This window comes from Dermacentor variabilis, chromosome 1 (genome assembly GCF_050947875.1).
Source record: "Dermacentor variabilis isolate Ectoservices chromosome 1, ASM5094787v1, whole genome shotgun sequence".
NCBI lineage: Eukaryota > Metazoa > Arthropoda > Arachnida > Ixodida > Ixodidae > Dermacentor > Dermacentor variabilis.
In genome coordinates, this window is record NC_134568.1 from 255,761,906 (window position 1) to 255,776,953 (window position 15,048).

The 15,048-nt window shown below is 42.7% G+C and overlaps 1 protein-coding gene across 2 annotated transcripts in view; it reads right to left on the reverse strand.

The window, feature by feature from the left end:
• LOC142561929 (coiled-coil domain-containing protein 102A) overlaps positions 1-14,399 on the reverse strand; it is a 49,576-nt gene extending 35,177 nt beyond the window's left edge. Inside the window, exons 1-4 of one of the 2 annotated variants that reach the window (XM_075673487.1) lie at positions 14,092-14,399; positions 12,347-12,515; positions 5,013-5,207; positions 1,491-1,697 (exon numbers count right to left, since the gene is read on the reverse strand). In XM_075673487.1, the coding sequence (XP_075529602.1) occupies positions 1,491-1,697; positions 5,013-5,207; positions 12,347-12,480 (536 nt within the window). In that variant the 5' untranslated portion in view covers positions 12,481-12,515; positions 14,092-14,399. The remainder of the gene's footprint in view (positions 1-1,490; positions 1,698-5,012; positions 5,208-12,346; positions 12,516-14,091) is intronic. The other variant, XM_075673486.1, reaches the window with a different exon arrangement.
• Positions 14,400-15,048: the final 649 nt, after the last annotated feature.

Sequence of the window (15,048 nt, forward strand, 5' to 3'; positions counted from 1 at the left end):
AGTGTTCCCTTTCACTACTGTAACAGGAACCAAGAGACAAACATCAGCTTTGAGATAATTAAAATAGCAGAAAAATACATTGGTGTTCTGTTGAAGTGTTGTTTCCCCAATTAAGATACTAACACAATTCATGGCAGTTTAGGACACAAATATCTCAAAGCTGGGATGGTCTCAGGATTCCTAATAAATGAATGGATATTGCTAAGCAGTGACAGGCTTCATTTCAATGCTAAAAGTGCCCTAATCTTACTGACAAAGTTAAACAGCTGATTGCACAGCGTAATCTGCTAGCAAGTAATGCACACCTCTTTAATTAATTTAGCCCAAATGGCAGGCGTGTACTGCCAGAGGTGATTTGATTTTATTAAGCCCTGTAATGCTTAAAAAAAAAGAAGGAAACACCTAACACAATAGCTCAATACTGCATAACAAAGCTAAAAAAGTATGAGACAAATAATTTTATGAAGTGTGATAAACTAGACCCATTTTTTTGCTCAACTGCAGATCTGAAATACCGTACCAAAAATTTGGAGGACGCCTAAGCTTCGCCTTAAAGAGTGGAACGCGATAGCATTTAAAGACCGCCGGCTGCTTTTCATGCTTCCCGGCAACTGCAGCTTATGTAACCGTAATGTTTACTGGGAAACACTGGCGGGCGAACGCTATGCACGAAGGCAAGCGTTCTGGTAGAATCGCGGCTTCTTGCGTGGGTTGATCTCCAGTTATTAGGTCTATTCGACTCAGCCAAGTTTCTCTCCACTTTCTGCACCTATCCACGGTGCACTGCCCCTAGGCCTTCGATTCCCCGAGGTGCAGCGGTGCACTCCAGTGCTTGATTGAACGGGGTGCAAGTGTGTGTGCAGTCCGGCACACTATAACTAGCACCCCCTGCACCCTTTTGTTTGTGGTGCCGTGCACCTTATTCTGAATCGAACAAACCTATTGTTTCGCACTTTTAATACATCAGTCTGAGAAGAGCTAACATAAAAGATATGCACTGTCTGTGTTTTTTTTCCATTCTAGTTGTTTGTAAGCTGCCATTCTCAAAATTCTGGGGAATAACATTGTAAAGAATGAAAGACAAGGTATGGGCAACTTTGGTTGTAGAAGAGTGGTTGGGTATGCATGGTTCGGATTTTGGTTTGAAATTCTTTTTGCCAAAGCAACGGCCGACGCCGGATGTCAGATTTTCTGCATCACGGGGCCCTTAACACTATCACGTTAAAATACCCAAATAACTATATGACACTATCAATGCAGTCAACCAATGCAGGCCCAATAGAATGGGCACATAGGCAGCATTATCAGTCTTGACTTGTAGGAGAGGTCGAGTTAGAATATTCAACATTAGCTTAAGGTGCAACGGCACAGCAATATATAGCCAAAGCAAGCCAAGTTATCATGCACGAAGTTTCACAGTAGACTCATACGAGCTACAGATAAACACTTTCCCAGACGTATCAAGTATCACAAAAGAGTAAGTGGCTTACTGTCTTTCGGCGTGGAGCAGCTTTGTAGCTTCATCCAGGCGCAGCTGTAGTAAGGCCGCCTGCTGGTCTGTCGAGTCAGAATCAAGCTGAGATGGGAGGCTGCTGCTTGAATCCTGGTCGAGGTGCTCTCGTTCTACATGGGACGATGGGCTGCTTGAAGATGCCAGCACCTCTGCCTCCCTGCTTTTATTGCTGCTCTCCGCAGTTCTGAGCCCCATTCACAATACAAGATACAAAACCTTCAAGCATGTTGCTTCTTGCAACAATAGTGAAGAAAAACACATGCATTGTTTCCTCTTTAGCAATGCATTCCTACAGCTACAGCCTTCCCCATTGTACCCGCGGGCAATTTTTTAATGATATTGAACGACTGTAGACTGCACAGCATGTCAGCGGCCTTATAGCGGCAAGGGACAGCAGTATCAGCAATAGCATGTACAGATGCGAAGGACAACATCCAGATGTAATGTATTCTACTGCTCTATTCTCTTCAGTAGTGCTCCTTGCCACTACACAGCCATGGACACAAAATTCGATCAACGCTTGCACAATATTATTAAAAAATTGCAAGGGCGGTCCTAAAATGATGGTAGACTCTCAAAATTTCAGGGAAGTACATGTGGGGTCTGTGAAACCATTTCCTTTAGCTGAAAGTGGCTAATCCTAATGACTGGGATAAGGACGGAAGAGGTCTTCTGCATCATTCAACATACTGCCACAAATTCGCAGATTAACATCTTTCCCACACTTCCATGTGTTCCAAGAGGGTCCAAGTGTGAAGCAGAGTTTAAAAAAAAAAAAAACTTGGAAGAGGAAGCATACAGATTGTTAGTCTCTTATAGACCACATTTTTCTGGGAAATTAGCCTTAAAATATGTGTAAATTTGTTTTTATATTTCCTTATTTAACAAATTAACAGCACTCATAACTTTAATTGAGCTCATCACAACAGAACAATTTTAGGCCAAAGAGCCTTTAATCTGTGCAATAAACCAAAACTAACGAGATCTGAAGAATCCTAGAAGCACAATCATGAAATTTAAAAAAAAAACACGCCTTGCTATAAAGTCAAGCCATATCAAAAGTTGTCCTACAATTTTATAAGTTGTGGTTCATTGCACACCCAACTTGTAACATAATAAGTGTGGAAAGAAAAAAAAGTTATGCTTGTGTGAAAACTCACAGGGGACCCCGATCAAGAGAAGGAAATTTACAGACAAATAAAAATGGGTTGGAGTGCATATGGCAGGCATTGCCAGATCCTGACTGGGAGCTTACCACTATCATCGAAAAGAAATGTGCACAATCACTGCATTCTGCCGGTGCTAACATATGGGGCCGAAACTTGGAGGCCGACAAAGAAGCTTGAGAACAAGTTAAGGACTGCGCAAAGAGCCATGAAACAAAAAATGTTAGGCGTAACGTTAAGAGAAAAAAAAGAGCAGTACAGATCAGAGAGCAAACAGGGATAGGCAATATTCTAATTGACATTAAAAGGAAAGAAATGGAGCTGGGCAAGCCATGTAATGTGTAGGATGGATAACCAGTGAACCATTAGAGTCACATAATGGGTGCCAAGAGAAGGGAAGCGCAGTTGCGGATGGCAGAAAACCAGATGGGGTGATAAAATTAATTCACAGGCGCTAGTTGGAATCAGTTGGCGCAGGGCAGGAGTAACTGGAGATACCTTTGTGCTGCAGTGGACCTAAATTGGCTGATGATGATGATGAAAGAAGTGTAAAAAAAAAAGGGGGGGTGGTTCCAAGAAAATCAAGAAGGAAGATTTTACACACATTCAGTGCACTCAAAAAACATGCAGGAGAGCTAACGTTGCCCAGATTCATAGCTTGTCACCTCCCGACTCTTGTTTTTGTCTGGTTTTGTACATGTGGCACATTGTTTTTCTTTTTTTTAGTTTGTTTTACAGCATCTTTACTGTGACTGGAGGCCTTTGAATTGTGCTACTGCTTATTTGTAAGAAAATTTTTGGTTGTCTAAAGGCCAGGTTCTAGTCTAACTTGTTTTAGCATAACAATTGTGCCTCTGTTACCATAGCTAAAATGACACAGGGTGTCATATAGAGAAAACTTGCGAGTCCGAAGACTTCTGTAGGTGTCTTCGGCAGCCCTTTGCTAAATTGTACTACTGAAGCACTTATTAAAGGCAAGACTACATTTGACAGAATGCCAAGATCTATGACTGTTGCATTTCAATGCAGAGCTTAATTCCAGAATACTGCAGCCACCGTCCACATTAATACCAGATTTTTATGTACTTCCTGAACCACTCCCTTCACAGGGCACATCATGCACTGAGGCTTTTGTGTCAATTCCCAGTAATTCTTCTCACCTTTGCACTCCAAATTTTACAATTCTGTAGCTACTAGTTTAAATAAGAAAACCACAGTGTATAAAGGAACCTCTGATGGACAAAAAGCCTGTGAGGTGTAAACTGTTAAGGCTTTTAAGTGTCGTGTACCAGAAATAAAACCATGCTGAAAATGCCCTTGACCCTTATTACTTATTTAAACCTGGTAATTGTGTTTTACAAAATGCTATACAGTATGAAAACTTTTGTGTTGCAAATGAAACCAGTACTTTCAGTTTTGTTCTACATTGTTGTAGTGCAATCAGAACAACCGGACGCACAGAAAGGCACATTAGACAACACAAAGCACTAACTTCCATCAATATGTTTATTTCTATTTCCACAGTCATACTTAACCACTCAAAACAACACAGGACATGTGTACATTGCATAGTCAACATAAACAACACTAGAGAAATCATAAGGAGACACTTTAGAAGCCACACTGAATGTCTGCTTGTGATTTCTATAGTACTGTTTACGTTGACTATCCAGTACAATCATGTCCTATAATGTTAATAAACCTATTGTTGGAAATTGACACTTTGTGTTGTTTAATGAGCCTTTCTGTGTGTCCAGTCATTCTGCCTGTACTACAACAAAGTAGAGGATCCCCCCCCCCCCAATTAGCTACCCTGATCGATTTCAGTTTTGGTTTCACAAAGATCAGGTTGGGTTGCAATTTTCGCAATATCTTTTCAAAGAAACAACACAGTAGTATATAATTTTCTGCAAAGCATTATTTGATGAACCACACATATAACTAAGGAAACGAAAACAAAAAATAGCATACTTTATAGAATAAAAAACTTCGTTTTAAACTTGGCCTCATACCGTAATACCTCTTCCAGGCTATCACGCCGCTACAGATAGATCAATGTGAAGCAATGCAAAATCAGAATCTTCTTTGACACGCATAAACCAAACATGCTGAATCCATTCTCACACTTTGTCCTTATACCCTTCATTAGCCTGGGTGGAGTCACCACTTTCAATGGTACACAATGAACGGCCAACATGTCTATACTACAAAACCAATGCTATGAAGCACCAGATGTCAATAGAACATACAATAAATGCTGCTTGTGATATTACTCTGCCTGACCCATGGCCTTGAGATGAGACACTCGGTTGAGTTTCAGCATGACTGCTCACCGCAAATATTCGAACTCCCGTCGTAGCTGATCAACTTCTGCCTCCAGTTCATGCTTTTCCCGCTTGAGGGCCGCAGCCTCCTTTGTTGCTGCATCCACACGGGCCCTGAGGAGACGCGCTTCCTCCCTCGCTTTGTTCCGTTCTGTGCGTACCTTGCTCCATTTTTCACGCCAGTTAGCTGTGCAGTCCGACCACCTGAGAACAGCCCATATTTTTGAATCAGCTGTCAAGTGAAGCTTTGGTTATCTTTGAAGGCATTACACTCAAAACATGTTTATGCTGCAAAATAATTTTTAGCCTTACATAACCATTGCAGCAATGTGGATGGATCCTCTATTTCAAGAAATTAATACTGGAAGTAAACGTAAACTAGTGGTTCCCAGACTAGTTTCCATGGACGACATATCTGTGTCCACACATACTTAAATTAATAGATGTTTACGTTCCTATTTCATTTCTTATTTCACCACTGGAGTGCCCACCATTTGCCTACCCTACTCTAAATATCAACAAACATGCTGCTTCCATTTCGATTTCTTCACAGTGAAGACTGTAATAATATAACTACTAAACATAAGTGTGTTGGGTGACGTAATGGGTGTTGCATGTAGTCATTCTTTTCATATTTCCATTCATATTTCTTGCTTGAAAAACTAAGAAATGCAGCAGCACACTAAACATGCATAATGTTTCTGTGCAAAACAAGAACGAGCTGCTGGAAGCTGTACAGACACTATATTTCAGTCTAAAACTGAAACACACAAAAAAAATTATTTCTAGTAATCTGGTTTTTATTAAATAACTGGTCTAAGCTCGTCTTCCTGCTACTCCTGAACAACTTATACTTGCATAGTCAGTGGATGATATGCAACTATATACAATGCTATGCAATAGGGGTTTGCGAATAGTAGCTTTTGAGAACAAATCAAATAAAAATCGAAAAGGGTCAGAAGCAAATCAAATCTAATATCTAATATTTTTCTTATAGCTTCCAAATATTCGAGAGCCTCCTCACCGCTAATAAAAATTTTTACATCCTGGTATTCACAATATTAGAAAGTTTGTCATTACAGTGCACAATAAAACACGCTTTGGCAACCAAACCAGAAATGTGCGTCATCTGCGTAAATGGCAGAGCAAACAAAAATCACTTTCTCTCTAGTTCACATGGTTGCAGCAGATGGTGCCACAACTGGATCAAATATGATGCAATGAAACATATTCAGGTTTAATCTAATGAGAGGACACCGCTGCTGCATCTATAAATAGTACCAAACAGTACCCACTACCGAATGTCCCGCCTAAACAAAATTTTATTGCAACTAATTGTGGTTTTACTGAAAATATCTGGCTCCCCCAGTGACACAACGGGCTCTATTACGTTATGGCCACTGTGGTTATTGCATTTTCGCTTCGATCTTTTATGTGAACCATTAAAAAACATGAAATATTAAAAGACTATTAGAAAAATCTTCAGATTTCCCTCCCAATAGTGACTATTCAATTCATTATTCGAAAGTTTCAAATATTTGCACAACCCTACTATGCAACTTTATTCAACACTATGTAAGTACATGCAATGCTATACATTCACTGTCATGCAACGCATGACATGCAGTGACACAATGGTCAAGGCGTTGAAGTGGGGTAGAAGCACCCCATGTTTGTTCTCTTCTGCTGGCTCTCTTCTGCCCTCTGCACGAATGAAAACAGCATGTGGTGCAGACACTTTACCTTACATGAACACAACAATGCAAAACTTCCCCTTAATACTGCACCCAGAGCAGGCGGAAAAAATTAATGCTGGAAGGCCAGCATAAAAGTTCATTTGTAAAAGCACAACACAAAAAAAAACCACCACATGTCTGGTGTTTTGGCAAATGCAAGCAATGACCACAAGGACATATTATTCCCTGTCCTTCACAAATTACATTAGTACAGTATGTTCTGCACAAATTTGCAATGTGGAGAAAGTTTCACACAGTGAAATGTTGCCTTCTACCTCATCCAATTCGTATGTCCCCACTGTAGATACGAAGAAGAGAATGTCTATTGTTCCGACATACAAACTATGACAACAAACCTGCCAACTGTCTCTCAAGCACACAACTTCATACATGTTGTTTTTAATGTTCTTGCATCCTGCTCCAATTGGAATTCAACTGCAACACCTGTCATTAACCCCATGGCCTTGTGCTTATAGCTAAATAATAGTCACAATGCTACTGCACTTAGTGATAAGCAATGTTACATCACTGCATTAAACACAGCAGCTCCATTAAAAAAATAGTAGCAAAAGAAAGGATTCCACCATGTGGTACTAAGGGTTTACACAACATAAATAAATTTTTAAAAATACTTACCACAAAGATCTGTGCCCCAGACCATCTATATGAAGCAAGTTACATATATCGCTCAATAAAATTTATTCTGTCACTATGCAGTTGCCTTCTCATTTACTTCACACTTTTTGTACTAGCAATAAAGACACGACACACCACATCTGCAAGTATAGGGAATGTTCCAAAAGTAAGTTTTGTCATTTATTTTCACATAGTAACTTTATTGCCGAAAAATATATATATACTATGGCATCATGAACTATACAACTTGCACTATTTTTCCACATAGTTGCCAACGGCACCAAGACATTTGTCGTAGCGTGCAATCAGTTTGAAGAAACCACTCTGGTAAAGCTCAGTTCCCTGCGATGCGAAGCCTGAGACATGACTTCTTCACCACACACGATCTGTAGGCCCTCATGGATGATGGGCACATTAGTCTCACGTGCCCATTCATACAAGATAATGGCACGCACTTCCATTCGCGGCCATTTTGTCAGCACACGTCTGTCTGCCAGTCTGTCTGCCATCGTGATTTGTACTCGAATAACCTCCTGCATGCCGGTCTGCTGCTACTCTCTCTTCTTCGGCTCTCTATGCATGAGTCATTCCTCCTCCGCTGACGCTCCTTTAGTTGTTTAATCAGCAACGAGTGTGGATTCTTATGGCAATTGTTTGTTTCACCTGGTGTACACTCTTCCCTTTAAAAAAAATGGCGAAACATATTTTGGGAACGTCCCTCGTAATTACTTGAGTTTGCTAAAAAGTCAGCCCGAGTTGTCAATGCAACTTAAGTAGAGAACACTAGTAATGAAAAAAAAAGCCACAAGTATGACAAGGCAACAAAAAGCATAAAGGCACACGAAAAAAATACTCAGACACCACTTCGGTGCAACTGCAAGAATCGTGAAATAGGGGATGCAATACTTTATTATAAAGAATGTGACCAACAAGCACGACCCTCTAACATTTTGCCACTGATAATTGTAAATGCCAATATCGTAACTCACAGAAACATGGCTGCATTCACAAATACAGGACCATTAACCTTTTTCAAGTGCATCCCATTTTCACTTTGCCACTGTGACATCACAAAATTACTAGGAGATGGCATATTATATTAGCTATTTTAGACTTTCCATCACAGTTCACTCATATTTCCATTGAAATAGACAATTTGTGAGCTACAATAGAATTCAACTAACAGAAAACAATAGGTGTTTCCTACTGATCTCCCCACCACTCCCCCTGTCATTGTTCTAGTTTTTGTTAATTAAATACATGGGATGATTAATACTGTGCTGCCTTATTATCTCATACTACCCACGTCCTTTATTGTTGGGTGACTTTAAAATTTCCAAAATTAAATAAAGGTCTGAACATCCTACAATAACTCCATTTTCCATGCTAGAAAAATAATTTTTTGGCATGTGTTAATCTTTCTCCATTTCTCAAGTAATCACACCTGCCACTGAAAAATACAAATATTCTAAAACAGACTCCAGCTAGTTCTAATATCCGTGGGGCTCTTGGGGCATCGGACAATGGTTTTAACAGTTTTGCTTCGTTCGAGAACTTTGTTTGAACCGAAGCGTAGGGCTAGCGTGGATTTTGATCGCTAGCGTTGGCGGCGTGCATTCTTGAACGAGGCGACGGTGGCTGTAGTGTGTTTAAACATGTCAACATGCTAAGCCTTTTCGCAGGTGTTTTTTTTTTAATGACATTCGTCAGTACGAGAGCCACGTGGTCTGCATCCTGGGAGAGCGACGCTTAGCGCCCGCGGGCCACGGGTGCCACTACGGGCTGACTGGTATTGCGGCCTGGCACCGGGCGCTCCGACACCGTCTGGGACGGCGGGCGCCGTCAACTCGGATGCTGTGTGCACCGAGCGGAGTAGGACCACCTCACAGAGCTGACGTCTCCTCGCGGCTGCCTGTTTTGCGCCCATTTTGGGTGTTCTTTTTGGATGCCGGTTGTTCTCAGGGTAGCAACGCTTCAGGCCTAAGGCTTTACGAAGCTGCCTGTCGCACGTGGAGGGACACAACCTGGTGTACCGCGGCGTTGAGGTGTTGTAATTTGCTTCCCTCATTCTAGTTAGCCTCGCACGAATTGAAATTACTCGTTCGACTCAAGGAAGCGAGCTTTGTTCACGTGAACTTAGCATCTGAGTAGCTGCCCGATCTTTTGCTAGCCGAGTTGAACATCGTACCATGTGGGTGATGCGCATGCAGAATTCCTCTCCCTTGCACTACTTTAGTGTTTGCCAAGTGTGTTGAGTGTACGCAGTGTGATTGGAGTTACCCCTGGTTTGCCGTCACCTGCACATCGTCTGCGCTGCTGCCCCGGGCTACTATTGAGCCACCGGGAAATGGTGATGCTGTGGCGAGTTCGGCGCAGCGACTTCGGCGGCCACCTGTATCCAGCTCGCAACCCTCGGCGGTGGAGAAAAGAGCCGGCGGTCACCGACAGCTACTGCGGCTCTCGCCAGCAGGGCGCGTCGGCGCGAGCGACGCTTGCTCGTTCCGACTACTGCGTCGCCGTTTCCGGAGTCCTGGCCTGGAATCGTGCCGTCGAGTCTGCAAAGCTGCTGCTGTGACCGGCGGACGCCAGCGGTGTACCCAAGGACAATGTCGGCTCGCATGCTATGGACAGTGTGTGGACGTTTCCTCAGCGCGACCACTGTTGCATGTACTACCTTGTTCGCGAAGCACGTGTTGATGTTACACCATGTGACGTGTTTCGCTGGAATATGTAGTGATTTAAGGTTGGGGGGATGTGGGGATGCGCGACTCTCGCGCGTCCCCTGATATGTTTTTCCCGCACGGTGCATCTCCTGTAATCCGGCTTCGCCGCATGGCCTGGCGCCTGCGGCGGTCGGAGTGGTTGAGGCGCAGTACGAGAGAGGGCGCGAGTGTTGCGCTGCTAACGCTGCCGACAGGAGGGGTTACTTGGGCGCCGAAAGACAAGGCGCTTCCTCTTGGGTTCGGGACAGCAAGCAGTGCGGACGTGCCGTGCCGCTCGTGCGCCGATCCATGCTTCTGCGAGACCGTCTCGCGTGGCCTCCTTCGAACGCGCCACAGTTCGCGTGACCGTACGCGCGAACGACCAGGCGTTGGGATCCAGCATGGGGCGAACATATTCGCTCGCTATCCGGCCGCGGTGAGTCGGACTTCTAGATTTGTCGCGCGCCTATCGGCATGTTTTGTGGATAGCAACTCGGCTAGCAGGCATTGATCTATGAAAGGTGCAATAAATGCCCTTGTGATGGTTTGCACTACTGTGTTGTCGTTCCTTTGTCCCAAGAGTACGGGAGGAGAACCCCACATATCGCAACATGACGTTTCAAGCATAAACTACTTACGTGGTTTGGGTGACTTTGTCTTCTCTCATTAAACATTATCCTATCATAATGTAAAGTTAAAAACCAACGGAAAGTGAATTGCATCCATTTGTCTACAAATTTTGTGGCCATTAACAGTGAACTCACCTAACTCCTTGAAATTTTTTTATCGACTTTAATGACCATACAGTTCAAACTAACTAGACGTTGTTTAAAGCTAAAGCTAACAATTTAACCAACAAATATATTCCTACTCGTAATGTTGTTACTAATAATAAGGCCTTATGGTGTAACTGTAACACTAAGCGTTTATCAAAGAAAAAGAAGCATCATTTATAGAAGTACCAAGATATCTTCTGACGGTGCTTAATGGGCCACTGACAAACTTGCTTCTACAGAATCTATAACCACGCTAAGAAATGCTAAACATAATTTTCTCCCTTCGTGGTTGCTTAGTGGCTATGGTGTTGGACTGCTAAGCACAGGGTCACGGGATGCGGCCATGGCAGCCATCCCGCCATGGCAGCCATCCCATGCAGCCATCCCGAAATGCGGCCACGAAATGCGGCCACGAAATGCGGCCACGAAATGCGGCCACGAAATGCGGCCATGGCAGCCGCATTTCGATGGGGGTGAAATGTGAAAACACCCGTGTACTTAAAGAACCCCAGGTGGTCCAAGTTTCCGGAGTCCCCCACTACAGCGTGCCTCATAATCAGAAAGTGGTTTTGGCACATAAAACTCCATAATTTAATAAATTAACAATTTTCTACATAACATTCACCTATCCATGCTAACAACTGATGGCAATAACTTTCGGCATCACAAATCAAAAAGAAAATGTAACAAGCCTGTTTGACAGAACAGGAAATGTCATCCCTTTAACTGGCACGCAAGGGTGCTTTACGACGTCACTGTAGCAAATTTCTTAATCGAGTTCACTCAGTGGCATAGCCAGAGGTGGCACACTGGGCACGTGCCCCCACGGCAAATTTCTGTTAAAATGCAGCCTTCCCAGCCCCACTCCCAATAAACTTTTCACAAGCCCCCTTTGTCGCTAAAACATTTGCTTTATATATCACTAATCTGCTCAAAATTTGAACATGCTGCATCAGCTTCAGACCCGAGCCACAAAAACTTGACACATTCATCAGAAACAATTCAGAACTACTCTGCTTGCTTCATCCCATCTAACTATAACAGAATGGCAAGAAAAATTTGTGCAAAATCTAGCCTCAGCCTATTGTCATTAGCTCGCTGTCATAAAATTGCCCATAAATGCCTTTTGCATTGCATATTTCATTATCCTTGTCAACGAAATGAACTGATTTTACTTCCCCATTATCGCCACAATACAGTAATTCCATCACACACACAAAAAAAACACCTTAAATAATTCCAACTACAAAAAGGTGAATAGTAGAATCACCTTCCTGCAGATGATGCTACTATAGTTAACCATGAGCATTTCAAGAATTCCTCAGTTAATCTTGTACAGCAAAGCTATTTTTTATGTACACTTGCTCCTTTGTTTATAAGATTTTTTTTCTAGTGACTGTAACCACTTCCCTTTACAATGCCTTTTGGCCCTGACAGTATATCAAATAAACAAGCAAAAGATCAGTATAGGTGGTTACAAAAAAGTTACACACCAACGCATGGTTTTCTCCATCTGAGCTGCCCGAGCCCGAGCCTCTTCCAATTCTCGAAGCCGGACTTCCTCTTTGGCTTCCCACTCTGAATCATAAGAGCGATATGATGCATCCCGCTTCACATGAGATGACATGGTTTTATCTTGAACTCGTGCTGGTCAGTTGTTGCCTGCATGTTTCAGAAACATCAAGACACTGCAAAAGTAAACATGGTAATTTGTGCATTGACGTAGTAGTTCTGCGGAAACCCGCAAGGTGGAGAGAAGTAATGAATAAAGGGAAAATCAGACATCCACCCGTTCGTAGCAATTGCTACAAAGGAAATCCATACGGGTTCCTCGAAAGAAAAGCCTCAGAGTTGAAGAAAAATTTCCTTTGTAGCAATTGCTACAAACGGGTGGATGACTGATTTTCCCTTTATTCATAATTTGTGCATTACACCCTATGTAGAATTCATAGAAAATCCTTTACATGTGACTTCGTAACGGCTACCAAGGTAGGAGCAGAAGCCAACAAAATCCTGCACTGAAACTGTATGCAAGACCAGGATGACAGAAGGCATTTTGCCTTGCTATTGTGAAAGGTAGTGCACTGCTTGTTGTGCAGTCAAAGTTCTGTATTTCTGGCTCGGCCTGTGCATGTAGAGTGCTCAGCAATTGAAATGCGGTACTAGGAGCACGTGGCTGCCGCTACTTATTTGCGCCACCGGTAGGCGCTAGTGACATTGATCTGATGTAGTTACGTATCGAATGAAAGCGCGTGCTTTTGTGATGGATTGCGACTGCATTTGGACCCCTCAGCGATCACCTCGTGTTCACTGGTGGCGCAAAACGGGCCAGCCGCCATGCGGTCCGAGTATCACGTTTCGATCGCTGAGCACTGCAGATCACACAGCATTTACTTATTTTAGACATTTAGTTAGGTGGTACATTGGATAACCCCCAGCAAGAGTGCTAACACAGAGAACACTTTCATCAAATGCAAGCCTCGATCGAAATTTTGGCACAAATGGCCAGCACTCAGCATGGGCATTCATGCAAGCTGAGAGAAATGTCAATGACAATGCATTCACGATTCAAGCTTTGAATGACAAGAGGCGTGATATGCCAAGTTCTCAGCACTGTGTAACCAAAAATGTGTCTAGAACGTCCTAGCAGTCTGTGTGTGCAATAACTCCCTTGACACCTTGTACAATACGGTTGTAGGTGTACGCTGGCTCTGCATGTGTAGTGAAAGTTTATAACTTTTTATTGTTACTGTGAGATTTAATAAAAAAAAAACATTGATTGGCTTCTTATATCGTAATATGTGGCTGTAATCATAAGCCTCAGTATCCGGTGGTTGCTGTTTCTAAACACTGTTGTAATAAAGTTTTCATAGCTGACTTTTTTTTTTCCCCATTAATTGAAGAGCAGCGTATATGGGGAACTCACATTTCGCTCACATCTAAATAAGTACGAATAATTACCGTTCGTCCAACGCTGCTAGATCACAGCAACCGAACCTGCCAGTCAGATTTAACTTGGGACTTCTCGATCTTGGGATTTATGCCAAAGATTATGAGAAAGAATTCGCATGATCACTCTCAATGATTTACTCAAGCGATGCTTCAATGAGCTGTGACAGACGTGAGTAATTATTTTCTTCCGTAAACAATCGTCCAATAATGAAAGCACAAAATACATAAAACGTAATGACCTGCCTTCAGTTTAGAATAAATAGGTATAGTGAGAACGGTGACCCACCTCGCACTCCACTGTGAACAAACTCAGTTCAATGAACTTCAAGTTCCCAATCCGGGTGCTCGAACTGACGAAAGCTGTGAACAGTACCGTGCTGCATTATGACAGTCGTGACAAGCCGCCCACAGGAACTAATAAGACGCTATCCTTTCAAAGAAGTAGAAGACAGCGCAATCCTCACGGCAAGGAAAACGAACAACTACATGGTGCACCAACTAGAGAGGAAACAACGCAACACCGGAGATCAATTCGTGTCCGTTAAAATGAAATCGCCAGCACACCACCATAACCAGCAAACCTTGGCTAAAGCCGGCTTAAGCCGTGCTACTAGCCCCCGAACGCCAAAACCAAAACACATCCAAAACATATTAGCTCGTTGTTGAGTATCGGCTTACTTCAGTTAAAGTTTGTTTATATGACTGCGCATTTTGTTAATTTATCTTTATTTCCTATAGCGGCGTCACACGAATACTTTGGATCGCAATAAAAAAAAAAAGGCTAACCTTGATCGAACATAAAGAACTCCATGGGATCAAATTTCTCGATCTCAATTGGTTTTCTTTCGCTACATGCACAAATGAACCAATTGCGATTGAGAAATTCGGTTGTGATCGAACAGCGATTGAAAGTTCCCGTGAGAGTGGCGTCCTGCCTCACCACGGCGGAGTGCGCGCCCGCCATTTTTGTGGTTGTCCGTAGCAGACGACAAGGCGCGGGGTGCCTGCATGAATAACCTTGTGTTCAGACTATATACAAAACGTTCAATCATTATTCAGTCGTCAATTCATCAATCGTTATTCAATCACATTAAAGAATAGTGCTTGTACTGCGGGTTAATATTATTAGCATCAGCCGATGTTACGTCCATTGCAGAACGTGCCACTGTTTGAATGAGTAAAAACTTTAATGAAAATGAAATAAGGCAGGATGGTTGGGGTCCCTGTGTTCTAGGGCCCTACT